This window comes from Fukomys damarensis, unplaced genomic scaffold, assembly GCF_012274545.1.
Source record: "Fukomys damarensis isolate Sample0158 unplaced genomic scaffold, DMR_v1.0_HiC HiC_scaffold_2, whole genome shotgun sequence".
Taxonomy (NCBI): domain Eukaryota; kingdom Metazoa; phylum Chordata; class Mammalia; order Rodentia; family Bathyergidae; genus Fukomys; species Fukomys damarensis.
Window position 1 is genome coordinate 17806861 of NW_022900914.1, and position 13629 is coordinate 17820489.

The window sequence follows — 13629 nt, forward strand, 5'->3', positions numbered from 1 at the left end:
AAAAAAAAAAAAAAAAAAAAAGTTATTTAGAAAAAAACTATCTTTTTTTAAACAGTATTTGAACTCAAAACTCATTTTCTCTTAATGTCACAGTTATCACTGAGGATTGGTGTTTCAGAACCTTGTATGAAAGTTCTTGAAATGCTCACATGCCTGAAATAATACAGAGATGAAATCAAACATAGTAAATAGCACAGTAATGTAGAGAGGTAAGGAGAACCAGCTCTGGAACCAAACTACCTGGCTCACTCTCATCTCTACCACCTCTAGGAATCTCCTACAGATGCAAGTGTACATGTGTAGAGGCATAGAGAAGCGAATATACAATTTGATAATTATTGGTAGTAGTGAAAATTAAGAATAAATTTAAATGTTGGATGGGAAATGCTTAATTAATTGCTATATTTGCATAGTATGAACTGTAGCTCTGAGACAATGATACAGGTCCGTGCAGGCTAGCATGAAACCATGTCTGTGATGACTTCTAGGGAAAATACAAGTTTTGGACCCATGGATAGAAAATGTTCCCGATTTACATTTTCTTTCAAAATCCAATTATTTATTTTTTGTTTTCCCATACTTAACAAAGATCTGGTAGGATTCATGTCACACTATTGATAGTGGTTATTCCTGGGGAATGAGATTAAAGTTGAGAATTAAAGTGGAAAGGAGAAACTTTCACATTTTAAATTTAGAAATGTCTGGCTTGTTTGTAACTTATAAAACAAGCATCTTGGGGATACATTTTTAAAAGTGTCCGTCTTCCGTTATGTTTTGCAGCCCTCTAGGTAAGAAATCATGGACAGGTTGAGCGCTTACTTGCTTCCAGTTACACACCAACAGAATCTGCCTCTGAAGCAGAAATTGATTTGGGATCTAAAAAGAGCTGTCTAAGAAAAAAATTCTAATCTCCCAGAGATAAGGAACTGATATAGAAAAAAACATTAAATGAGGAATAAAGTTCCTTCAAAGCACTTATGTCTAATTGAATTGGTTTCTAGGGTCTGCCTTTCTTCTGCAAGCACTTGACAAGACTGGATTCTGATGTTACTCAACTCACATGTAATGTGTTGAGATCAGAAATAGATACTAACCTAGTGGAAGATGCTTGCCAGGGGTATCAGTGTCACTATATCCTCATTTACTGAACAGATTGTGAAATGGACAGTACCTGTCCTGGGAAAAGTAAATCACCAATTATTTTTTGGTTTTGGAAGGAAAAAAAAAAAAAGAGAAAGGATAGAGATGGAGGTCTAGGGGCAATGATTATATAAAGGAATCACAAAACCTTCTTTGTAAGCTTTATGACAGTACTGATAAATTTCATTTCAATGGTAAAAACTATGTTTCTACCCAAAAGATACTTAAAATGATTCAATGGAAAACCACCTAAGTTATTGCAGCCGGTTTGGATAAGAAGATCTAATATACCAAAATATATCCTCCTCACTTGTGGCTTTTGTTGTTGTAATATTTCCCTGTCGACTGCTTGTCCTTTTTCTCTCCAATCAGGTTGAAGAAATACATCCTGGTTATTCTATACTCAATTGCATGTACTTGGCCAAGGTAATGAAAACCACTCTTTTAAATATTACTTTGAATCCATGACATAAAAATGTGATTCCTTTTAATATGATTACTTTTCATTTCTAGTGTTATGCAGATCTTGAGGAAAATCAGAATGCTTGGAAGTTCTGTAATTTGGCATTATTACTTCCCACTGTTACCAAAGAGGTAAGTCTAGATAGTAGCAGTGAGTGCTAGTGTCTCATCAACTCCATTCAAGCTTAAAATCTGAACTGACTTAGTATACTTGGAATTTTCTTTCTTTATTAAATTATATTTACTTTTATTTTTCCAGATTTATTGAGATGTAATTGACATATAAAAATTATAGATATGGTGCTGGGGATTTAGCTCAGAGGCACAGCACCTGTCTCACAAGCACAACGTCCTGAGTTCAATCCCTGGTACCAAAATAAAGAAAAAAAATATAGATAATAAGGTATACAACTTGATATTTTGATATATGTATACACTGTGGAGGGATTACCACACTCAAGCTAATTGGCATATCCATCACCACATGTTACCTTTTCTGACTGTTGAGAAACTAAATATTTATCCTTAGCAAATTTAAAGTATATGATATAGTATTATTAACTATAATCATCACACTGTACAGTAGATCACCAGAACTTAATCATCTTTTAAGTTGGTACCCTTCAACCACTGGGAGAAAATGGGGCATTGTTGACCATCACCTGTCTACTTTCTGCTCCCATGATGGTATTTTATTTTATATTAAAGCATTTTGACTTCGATTTTTCATGTACTGTGAAGTCTTAAATTTTGCTTTACGTCTAAGATAAACTAGTACTAGGGGCCTACTTGGATCTTTAAGGGACACACAGATCATGGGTTAGCAGATAAAACATCCTGATACACAGTAGGTCTACGAGTTCGAGGCATGGGACAAGCCTCCCTCGGAAGGAGGGAGGACATTTTAATTCTGAGGAACTGGTGATTAAACTATGTAGGCAGCAAACAAGCTGGACAATTTGCCTGGCTCAGAGCGCGGCAAATGCAGATGGAGTTACCATCCTCAGGCCACAGCTCAGGGCAGGGTATGGCTACCAGTGCCATGAAAAAGATTAAAAATATGCATTAATAGTCTCTTGATTTGAAGGCACCTTCTGGTAATAAAAACAGAAACTATTGTATTGCCTCTTGCCCTTTTATTTAGTAATTCAGGGTTCTGGATATGCTATACAGTTTAGGCTTTCTTCAGGGTTAAGGCTCAGTCTGCACCCCTAAGAGCCATTCACTGGTATGGTGGGAACAATGGAAATAGGTAATATGTTTTATTGTTCCCTCATTTTTTTAATGAATTAAGTTTATTGGTGCATTTATAGGGAATCATAGTGCATCATAGGGAATGTGTACCTGTACACGATATATGTTGGTTCTTATTACTGTTCCCTTCTTATGCCACCAAATATTGTCATCCTCTAATTCATAACAAAAAAAATGCCTCAGAGAAAACACTCCTTGTGCTCTCTGTTGGCATCATACATGAAGCATTTGTTGTGGTCTTTTCTATAAAGAAGCCATGCTGTTGCCCTCTGGGAGCTTATAATTGAAGAGCACATGTGGTTGGCATACAGCCAGGTAACTGTACCTCAAGGTAGAGAGCATGAAGTACTAAGAGAGGTATAAATAATTGGTTATGGAAATTTGAAGTTGCATCCTCCTATTTGATATCAGATGGTATCAGAGGCAGACTGAAAACTGTATAATATGGTAGCATGGGTGAAGTGCGTCACCGGTTATAAACAGAGGCACAAGGGGAGAGAGCAAAGATTGGTTTGCCTGTGCAGTCATAGGGCTTACAAAGGGAAGCGCAACACGATCTGCCGTGTATCTCTACATGGAGGATGTATCCATGCCTGTGGCTCTAAAGAGGGTCAGTAGGACTCCACCGGGTCCCTTCCCTGAATGCATGCACGACATCTGGGGCTATAGAAATGTATCTTCTGGATGTTTGGAATTCCCAGCAGGGTTGGTTGTCCTTAGTACTTTTCCTTTATGTCATTCAGCATGGTTGTGATTATATATTTAGTTGTGTGATTGTTCCATTAAAGTAGCAACCAAGTATGTTTCATTCACCATTTTATTTCTCTATGTATATTGCCTAGCATATTACCATTCAATAAAGATTCATAGAAAGAATCAAAACACTTATTCCATACAAATAAGAAGTAGTGTGGATAATGACAATAAGCAGGGTTTGTAACAAATGTAACTAAGAAATTTGGATACTGTGGAACTATTTCTGTAATAAGAAATATAGCCTGAGAAAATATTTCTCACCTTATCTTTTTTTTCCTAGTGCTATCTATATTTGTATTCCTAACAATTCTTTTCTAAGTACTAAATGTATAGTCATTGATATTTTACTTTCTTTTTTAATGAGAACATAGAATGAAGTTAGTTGTATGTAGAACCATATATCTCTACAAAGTTTTTTCAGATTGAAATATATCTCATTGGTGATTTGCTGACCAATGTATTCATTGCCGAAATGTCTACCAGTACCACAAATTACAGTGAAGTCAGCATGGCCATTAGTTTTGTCTTCCTTCTGTGAACTTGTATAGTATACCTGCCTGTTGGGCTGGGAATTTAGCTCAGTGCTGCCGTTGCCTGCCTCACAGTGCAAGGACCCGAGTTCGGTCCCCAGCACCAAAAAAAACCCTACCTCTTTCTTGTGGCCTTTGTGACTTCTTTCTTGCATTAGTCATTTATAGACATGTCTTTTGTCCTTCATCAGGGAGCTCTAATCCCATCACACTGCCACTTGATATTGGGAGTGTCACTCAGTTGGTCTTTAGAGCTAGATTCACATGTAAGCAGCTTTACATTCCCAGAATTTGAAACTACAGATTTTTATTCTTTACATGGACTTTCCTTGACTTTGGGGTGATAACCTCAAATCCTGAGAAACATTCCATTTTTTAAATAAAAAGGATTCTTATATCTAAGGCAGTATAAAATGATTGCTAAATGAAATAATGACTTCGTTAGTGGCCTGAAAGTTTTTAACTGGTGGCAGCTTTGTTTATTGGCCTTGAGTGTACTGAGAATACTTAAATATATAAAAAATTTTGTTATATAGTGATATATGTGCTAATTTTGGGGGAAATTATATTTTTGGGTTCCTATAATCTTTTGAAGTGACATCAATCACCTTTCTATGACAAACAGACTTATAGTAATCTTCAGTATAAGGTACTTTGATAAAGTCAATGACAAAATTGGATTCTGACAGTGGAATCTTAGATTTTTTTTCAAATTTCTGCTCCTGGACCTAGGACTCCTTCATATAATAGTTAAGGAGAAAACAGTAATATTAGCATGCTTCTGTTTTCATTGTGTCAGCTTTCACTGTGAAAGGCTTTCCCCTTCCTGAATCCCAGCACTCCAGATCCGGTGGAGGAAGAGTCTAGGAATAGTTGTACACCTTACCCACATTCTCGTAGATCTGAATCCTGCTTCTCCTGAAAAAGCCACTGTTTCGTTGTAGTGACCTTGGAAAAATATACCTGCACTCAATCATAATCCATTTCAAAGTACCTAGGATAAATGTATGAGACTTCATTATGCATTCATATTTTCTTTATAGGAAAAAGAGGCAGAGACAGAGGTGAAAGCAATAATCAAGTCCTTGAAGAGGTAAATGAAAGAACTTACTTTTCAACAATTCTAACATAGTCTACTAAAATTTGTTTGTCAGAGTTATTTTTAATTGTCCTATTTTCCTTTTAACATAAGAGTAATGTATTTAGGTTTGAAGATAAAACCATGTATCTGTGATATACATTCCACTAATAGTGTAACAAAACAAATTATGTTATTTAGAGAATATATTTACTATAATATCTGTACATGGTGATTTATGAACACATGCTTTATATTTTTTCTAACTAACTATAGCTTTCAGAATATTTTAAAACATTTAGATCAATCCAATAAAATGAACTCTAGTGAATATTTTATTGTTTTAATGGAAAATATAAAACATAATAGTTTCATTGATTGAATGAAAAATGGAAACAATGAACACAGTTGGTAGAAAAACAAAAACAGAAAGATAAATATAATTAGTATTTGGACAAATATAAATAAAGCTGCAATAAAATACTATTTTACTACCAAGTTTGCATATATTTTTCTCTTTCATGAAACATTTAATATTTGCAGTATTGCCACAAGTTGAAATATTCTCATATACTGTTAGTGAGAGGTTATTTTTGCATAACTATTTGATAAAATATATCTAATGTCTTAAAATATGTTAACTCTAATCTTGTGATTCTACTTCATGGAAGTAAAGAAAAAAGTACACAAGAACATAACAATGTCCAGCAATAAGAAAGAAATTTATCACATTAGAATTTAACTACAGTATAATATTATTTTGACATTAAAAATAATTATAAAAATAACAGGGAAATGTACAGTGCATATTAAGAATAAAATGACTAGGTACTGTATTTCTAATTTTTATTCTCAAATTTTTTTCATTTTGTATAAGTACCTATTAATTTTATCAAATACTGGATTTTAGTACATATATATTGATCATATTCATCCTCTCATCACTCTCCCTTACACTCCAGTCCCTCTCCCACTTATTGTTTTCCTCTATTAAAGTAGAATAGTCTCCATTATACTTTTGTGTCATCATTTTCAGATTCCATATATTGGGGAGAACTTGTGATAGTATCTAGTCAATATGCTGATCTCCAGATCCACCCATGTTCCTGCACATGACAAAATTTTGTTCTTTACAGCTGAATAATGCTCAATTGTGTATATAAACCATGTTTTCTTTATTCATTTGTCGAGAGGCGCCTAGGCTAGCTCCATATCTTGGTTATTATAAATTGCGCTGCAATACTCATTGGTGTGCTGGTATCCCTATAGTATGCTAACTTTACCTTCTTCAAGTACATACCAAGGAGTAGTATAGTTGCATCAAATGGTAGTCTATTTCTGTTGTTGTTGTTGTTGTTGTTGTTTTGGTACCAGGGATCAAACTCAGGACCTTGTACTTGCAAGGCAGGCAAAGGCACCACTGAGCTAAATCCCTGGCCTAAGGGGTAGTCTATAGTTTTTCGAAGAACCTCCATATTGATTTCCTAGGGGCTGTACTAATTTACATTCCTAAAAGCAGTAGAGAAAGGATCCTTTACCCCCACATTCTTCCCAGTGTTTATTTTTTGGTAGGTCTTCGTAACTGAGGTGAGATGGAATTTCAGTATAGTTTTGATTTGCAGCTCCCTAAAGGTGAAAGATGTTGAACATTTTTTTGATATATCTATTAGCCTCCTGTACTTCTTTTGAGAAGTGTCAGTTTAGTTTCCTTGCTCATTTATTGATTGGCTATTTGATTGTTTTGGGTTTTTTTTTTAGTACTTTATAAATTCTAGCTATTAATCCTGTGCTAAAAGAGTGGCTGGCAAAGGTGTTTTCACATTCTGTAGGTTGTTTCTTCATTCTATTAGTTGCTTCATTTGCTGTGCAGAAACTTTAATTTGATGTAGTCCTGTTTATTGACTCTTGATACTATTTCCTGTGCTATTGGAGTTCTATTTGGGAAATCTCTGCCTGTGCCTATGTTCTGTGTTTTCTTCCAGAAGTTTCAAAGTTTCCAGTCTTACACCTAGGTCTTTTATCCATTTTGAAATTGATTTTTATATATGGTGAAACAATGGGATCTAGTTTTAATTTTCTATATATATGGATTTCCAATATTCCTGGCACCATTTGTTAGAGGCTGTCTTTTCTCCAATACATTTTCTTACTCCTTTGTCCTGAGTCAGATGTTATAGTTGTGCAGGTTTGCTTCTGTTTCCTCTATTCCTTTCCGCTGACCTATGTGTGTATTTTTGTGTTGGTTCCATGCTTATTTTTTTGTTGTTACTATGGCTATGTGGTATAATTTGAAATTGGATGTTGGGATGCCTGCAGCCTTGCTCTTTTGGCTTAGGATTTGTTTGGCTATTCTGGGTCTTTTGGGTTTCTACATGAATGTTAGAATTTTTTTCCAGTTCTGTATAGTGTCATTGGTATTTCAATGGGAATTACATTGAATCTGTAGATTGCTTTTGGTAATAAGGCCATTTAAGCAATGTCAATTCTGACAATCCATGAACATGGTAGGCCTTAAAATCTTCTAGTGCATTCTTAAATTTCTTTCTTTGATGTTATGCAATTTTCATTGTAGAGGTCCCTTGCTTCCTTGGTTAAATTAATCCATAGATTTATTTTGAACTATTGAGAATGGAATTGTTTTTCTGATTTCTTTTTCAGCTTATCCACTCTTAGTATATAGAAAAGCTATTGGCCTTTACTGCTGATTTTATATCCTGCTATCTTGCTGAAATCACGTTATCAACTCTGAATCTTTTGATGGAATATTTAGAGTCTTTTAAGTGTAGGATCATATCATCTCAAACAAGAATAATTTTATTTCTTCCTTTTCTGCCTGTCCCTTTTGTATCTTTTTCTTGCCTGTTTGTTCAAGCTAAAATTTCAAGTACTGTGCTGAATAGGAGTAGTAGGAGTAGAAACACTTGCTGCTTTTCTGATTTTCAAGGAAAAGCTTTCAGTTTCCCCCATTCAAAATGATGTTGACTGGGGTTTGTCATATATGGCTTTTACTGTTTTGAGGTATTATCCTTCAATACCCAGTTTCTTCATAGCTTTTACCATGAAGAAATCTTGAATTTTGTCAAAAGCTTTTTCTGCATCAACTGAAACAATCTTGTGATTTTTATCCTTGGGTCTGTTTATGTAGGGTATTTATTGATTTGTTTATATTGAACCATCCTTGCTTCCTTACCATGAAATCAACTTGATTATCATGTATGATCTTTTTAATGTGTTATTGAATTTGCTTTGTATTCTTCTAAATATTTTTTCCTTTGTGTGCATCAAGGATACTGGTGTATAGTTTTCATTTTTTCTTGTGTCCTTGTCCAGTTTGGATATCAGCATGATGTTGGCTTCATAGAATGAGTTTGGGAGCATTCCTTCCATTTCTATTTCATGGAATAATTTGAGGAGCATTGATTAATTCTGCCTTAAAGGTGTGATAAAATTTATCAGTGAACCTGTCTGGTCCTGGGTTTTTCTTTGTTGGGAAACTTTATATAATTGCTTTCAATCTCATTGCTTTTTACTGATCATTTCAGGTTTTTAAAATCCTCTTAGTTCCATTTTGGTAAGTCATATGTGTCTAGAAATTTATCCATTTCTTTTAATTTCTCCTGTGAGAATATAGGTTTTCAAATTTGCCCTGTGCATCCTCTGGATTTCAGTGGTGTCCGTTGTAACATTCCCTTTTTCATCTCTAGTTGCATTGATTTGGATTGTCTCTATCTTTTGGATACTTTGGCTAAGTATGTATCAATCTTGTTTATTTTTCAAAGAACCAACTCTTTTATTTCCATGAAGTTTATTGGTACTTTTTAAGTAAACAGTACAGTTACATTTATCACTGGGATCTTGTATCTTCACATGACAAATCTTGGTTCTCATTTTTTCCTCACACCCCTGGCTCTCCCTTCACCCCCTCCACCCTCTCCTATTTACAAAGACTTTGTTTCCATATTTTCCTTTTCTCATATTTTTATCTTTTCCCTTATTTCCTTTCCCCTACCCTTCCCACTTCTCCTGCACTTTTAACCCTTTTCTTCCCATTTCACATTATCACTTATATAATTTGGATCTTATTCACACTTTTAGTTTTTCACACCAGTGAAACTATTTGGTATTTACACATGTATGTCTTATTTATTTCACTTAAGAGTATGGCCTCAACATGCATCCATTTTCCTATGAATGACTCTAGTTTCTCATTCTTTATGGCTGAGTAGTACTCCATTTTATAGAAACACCACATCTTCTTTATGCAGTCTCCAACTGATAGGCAGTTGGTTTGTTTCCAAGTTTTAGCTATTACAAACTGTGCCTCTATAAACATGGGTGCTCATAAATCACTGTAGTATGATTCTTTTAGTTTTTTTTTTCTCATTGAATTTATTGGTACATTTTGGGTATATAGTACAGTTACATTCATTATTGGGATCTTGTACCTTTACATGACAGGTCTTGCTTCTCATTTTTTCCCTTTGTCCCTGCCCTCCCTTCACCCCCTCTTCTCCTCCCCCTTTACAAAAACTTACTTTCAATTTTTTCATTTTCTCATATTTTTTTCTTTTCCCTTATTAGCTTTCCCCTATCCTTCCTGCTTTCCCTACACCTTTAGCCCCTTTCTTCCTATTTCACATTGTCAATTATATCTTTTCGTTCTTTTGGAAAGATACCCAGCAGAGGGATAGCTGAGTCAAAGAGAACCTCTACTCCTAGTTCTTTGAGGTATCTCCATATTGATTTCCACAGTGATTGCACCAGTCTGCACTCCCCTGAACAATGGAGAAGGGTTCCTTTCTCCCCACAACCCTGCCAACATTTGTTATTGGTTGATTTCTTGATAGCAGCCATTCTTTCTGGGGTGAGGTGGAATCTCAGTGTTGTTTTTATCTGCATATCGCAAATGACCAGTGATGTTGAACATTTTTTCATCTATTTATCTGCTGCTTTTACTTGTTTGAGAAATGTCTGTTCATTTCAGATGCCCATTTTTGAATTGGGTTTTTATATTTAGGGGGCCTGGTTTTTTGAGTTCTTTATATATTCTAAATAACAGTCCTTTGTCTGAGGAGCAGCTGGTAAAAATTTTTGTCCCACATTGTTAAGTTGTCTCTTAGCTCTGTTGGTGGTTTCTTTTGCAGTGCAGAAGCTTTTTAATAAAATGAGATCCCAGTTGTTGGTTCTTTGTGCTAGTCCTGTGCTACTTAGGATTAGTTCATAGTCTTTTGCTATGCCAGTGTTTTCAAGAATTCTGCGTAACTTATCTTCAGAAAGTTTAGTGTTTCTATGTTAATATTTAGATATTTAATCCACTTGGAATTTAGCTTAGTACATGGTAAAAGATAAGGGTCTAGTTTTAATCTTTGGCAATTTTTCCAACACAATTTATTAAAGAGGCTCTCTTTCCTCCACTGAGGATGGTTGTCTCCTTGTCAAAGATGAGGTAGCTGAGTACATCTGGAGTTGTTTCTGTATCTTCCAATCTATTCCACTGATCCTCAGGTCTTTTTCTTTGCCAATGCCATGCTGTTTTTTTTTATCACAATGGCTTTGTAGTATAGTTTCAAGATGGGGATTATGATACCTTGTGTTTCTGTTGCCTAGAATTGCTTTTGCTATTCTAGGTCTCTTCTGGTTCCAAATGAATTTTTGGATTATTTTCTCTACTTCTGTGAAATATACTGTTGGAATTTCAATCTGCATTGCATTGAATCTGTATAGCAGTTTCGGTAGTATGGCCATTTTCACTATCTTGATTCTTCCTACCCAGGAGCAAGGGATATCTTTCCATTTTCTTGTATCCTCTTCCATCTCTTTTTTCAGGGTACTGTAGTTTTCAGTGTAGAGGTCTTTTCCTTCCTTCGTTAGATTGATTTCTAGATACTTCATTTTTGGCATGCTATTGTGAAAGGAATTGTTTCCCTAATTTCTCTCAGTAAGTCTGTTTTTGTGTACAAGAAGGCTGTTGATTTTTGAGTGTTGACCTTGTATCCAGCTACTCTGCTGAAAGTGTCAATTAAGTCGAGAAGTCTTTCGGCAGAGGTTTTTGGGTCTTCAATGTAGAGTATCATATCATCAGCAAATAATGACAGTTTAACTTCTTCCTTTCCTATCTTTATTGCTTTAACTTCTTTCTCTTGTCTAATTGCTATGGCTAATGTTTCCAGAACTATACTGAACAGAAGCGGTGATAGTGGGCATCCTTGTCTTGTTCCTGAGTTTAGCATGAAGATTTTCAGTTTTTGGCCATATAAGATGATGTTGGCCATTGGTTTTTCTAGATAGTCTTTATCAAGTTGAGATAAAGACCATCTTTTCCAATTTTCTTCAGGGTTTTTTATCACGAATGGGTGTTGAATTTTGTTGAATGCTTTTCTGCATCTATTGAGATGATCATATGGTTTTTGTCCTCGACTCTGTTAATATAGTGTATTACATTTATTGATTTATGTATGTTGAACCATCCTTGCATCCCTGGAATAAATCCAACTTGGTCTGGATGTATTATCTTCTTGATGATCCTCTGTATTCTGTTTGCTAGTATCTTATTAAGGATTTTTGCATCTATATTCCTTAAGGAGATTGGCCTGTAGTTCTCTTTTTTAGTTGGATCTTTCCCTGGTTTGTGAATTAAAATAATACTTGCTTCCAGGAATGAATTTGGAAGTATTGCTTCTCTTTCAACTTCATTGAAAAGTTTAAAGAGTAGTGGCAATAGATCTTCTCTAAATGTCTTGTAGAATTCAGCAGCGAAGCCACCAGAACCTGGGCTTTTCTTTGTTGGTAAATTTTTAATTACATTTTCAATTTCACTGATTGTAATTGGGGTGTTTAGAATTTTTTTATCTTCTTTGTTTTACTTTGGTAATTCATATTTATAGAGAAATCTGTCCATTTCTTCTGTGTTTCCCATTTTATTAGAATAAAGGTTCTCAGAGTAGGTATTGATGAACTTCTGGATTTCTGCTTGATCTGTTATGACTTCACTATTTCATTCCTAATTGCATGAATCTGAGCCTTTTTTTTTCTTTTTTTTTTTTTTTTGACAAGGTTGGCTAAGGGTTTATCGATTTTATTTATTTTTTCAAGAAGCCAACTGTTTGATTCATTGATTTTTTTGTATCACTCTCTTAGTTTCCATTGCATTGATTTCTCCTCTGATCTTTATAATTTCCTCCCTTGTACGAGCTTTGGGTTTTTCTTGCTCTTCTTTTTCTAGGAACCTAAGATTCATCAATAGGTTGTTTATTTGAGCTCTCTGTTTTCTTAGTGTGGGCATTCACTGCTATGAATTTTCCATGTTGAACTGCTTTCATTGTGTCCCATAGATTCCTGTATGTTGTATTGGCACTATTATTTATTTGTAAAAACTGACTAATTTCTTCTTTAATTTCCTCTGTGACCCATTGATTTTTCAGGAGAGTGTTGTTTAGTTTCCATGTGTTTGTGAAGTTCCTAAGGTTTCTTACACAATTGATCTCCACCTTAATTGCACTATGGTCTGATAGTATACATGGGATAACTTCAATTCCCTTCTCACTCTTCTTTTAATGATTTGTATATTGTTCTGTCAGTCTATAGTTCACTAATTTCAACTGTAATCTTTATTATTTTTCTCCTTGAGTTTGGTTTTGGTTTGTTCTTGTTTTTCTAAGACCTTGAGATGCATCATAAGGTTATTTATTGGAGAGCTGTCTGATTTTTTGATGTAGGCATTCCTAGCCATGAACATGTCTTAGAACTGCCTATCCTTTGTCCCAGGGATTTTTGGTATGTTGTGTTTCCATTTTTACGTGAGTTTAAGAAATTTTTAATTGCCCCCTGATTTCTTCAGTGGCACACTGATAGTTCAAAAGTGAATTATTCAATCTCCATGTGTTTATATATTTACTATAGTTTTATGCTGTTGATTTCTATTTTACTCTATTATGATGATAAGATGCAAGGAATTATTTTAATTGTTGTATTTGTTAAGGGTTTTTTTGCTTATTTTTTACTGGGGATTGAACTTGGGTCCTTGCACTTGCAAAGCATGCAATAGAACCCCTGAGCTAAATTGCCAGCCCTGTTACAGCTTTCTTCATGGCCTAAACTATGATCTCTTTTGGAGAACACTCCATGAGCCACTGAAAAGAAATGTAATCTGTAGTTTTGAATGAAATGTTCTGTAGGCATCTGTTAAGTCTGTTGTATGGTGTAGTTTTACTTTGAGTTTTTGTTATTGATTTTTTTTTTCTGGGTGGTCTGTTGGTGAGAATAGAATATTGAAGATACTTACTATTTTTGTACTGGGAACTCTGTGCCCCTTTATGTTGAGTAGTGTTTATTTTATGAACACTAGTGTTCAGTAAATTTATACAGTAGACCCTTTACTTACAAATTCAATCGGTTCTCAAGGGCTGGTTG

General features: G+C 34.7%; 1 protein-coding gene across 8 annotated transcripts in view; it reads left to right on the plus strand.

The window, feature by feature from the left end:
- Window positions 1-13629, plus strand: part of Rmdn2 (regulator of microtubule dynamics 2) — a 93583-nt gene that overhangs the window by 59849 nt on the left and 20105 nt on the right. For 7 of the 8 annotated variants that reach the window (XR_777790.3, XR_777791.3, XM_010611419.3 and 4 more), the window contains exons 9-11: window positions 1513-1566; window positions 1654-1734; window positions 5186-5235. Coding sequence is in view for 6 of the 8 variants with exons in the window: in XM_010611419.3 (XP_010609721.2) it covers window positions 1513-1566; window positions 1654-1734; window positions 5186-5235 (185 nt within the window). In the remaining 2 variants the exon portion in view is untranslated. Of the gene's footprint in view, window positions 1-1512; window positions 1567-1653; window positions 1735-5185; window positions 5240-13629 lie in introns of those variants that run through there. The other variant, XM_010611426.2, reaches the window with a different exon arrangement.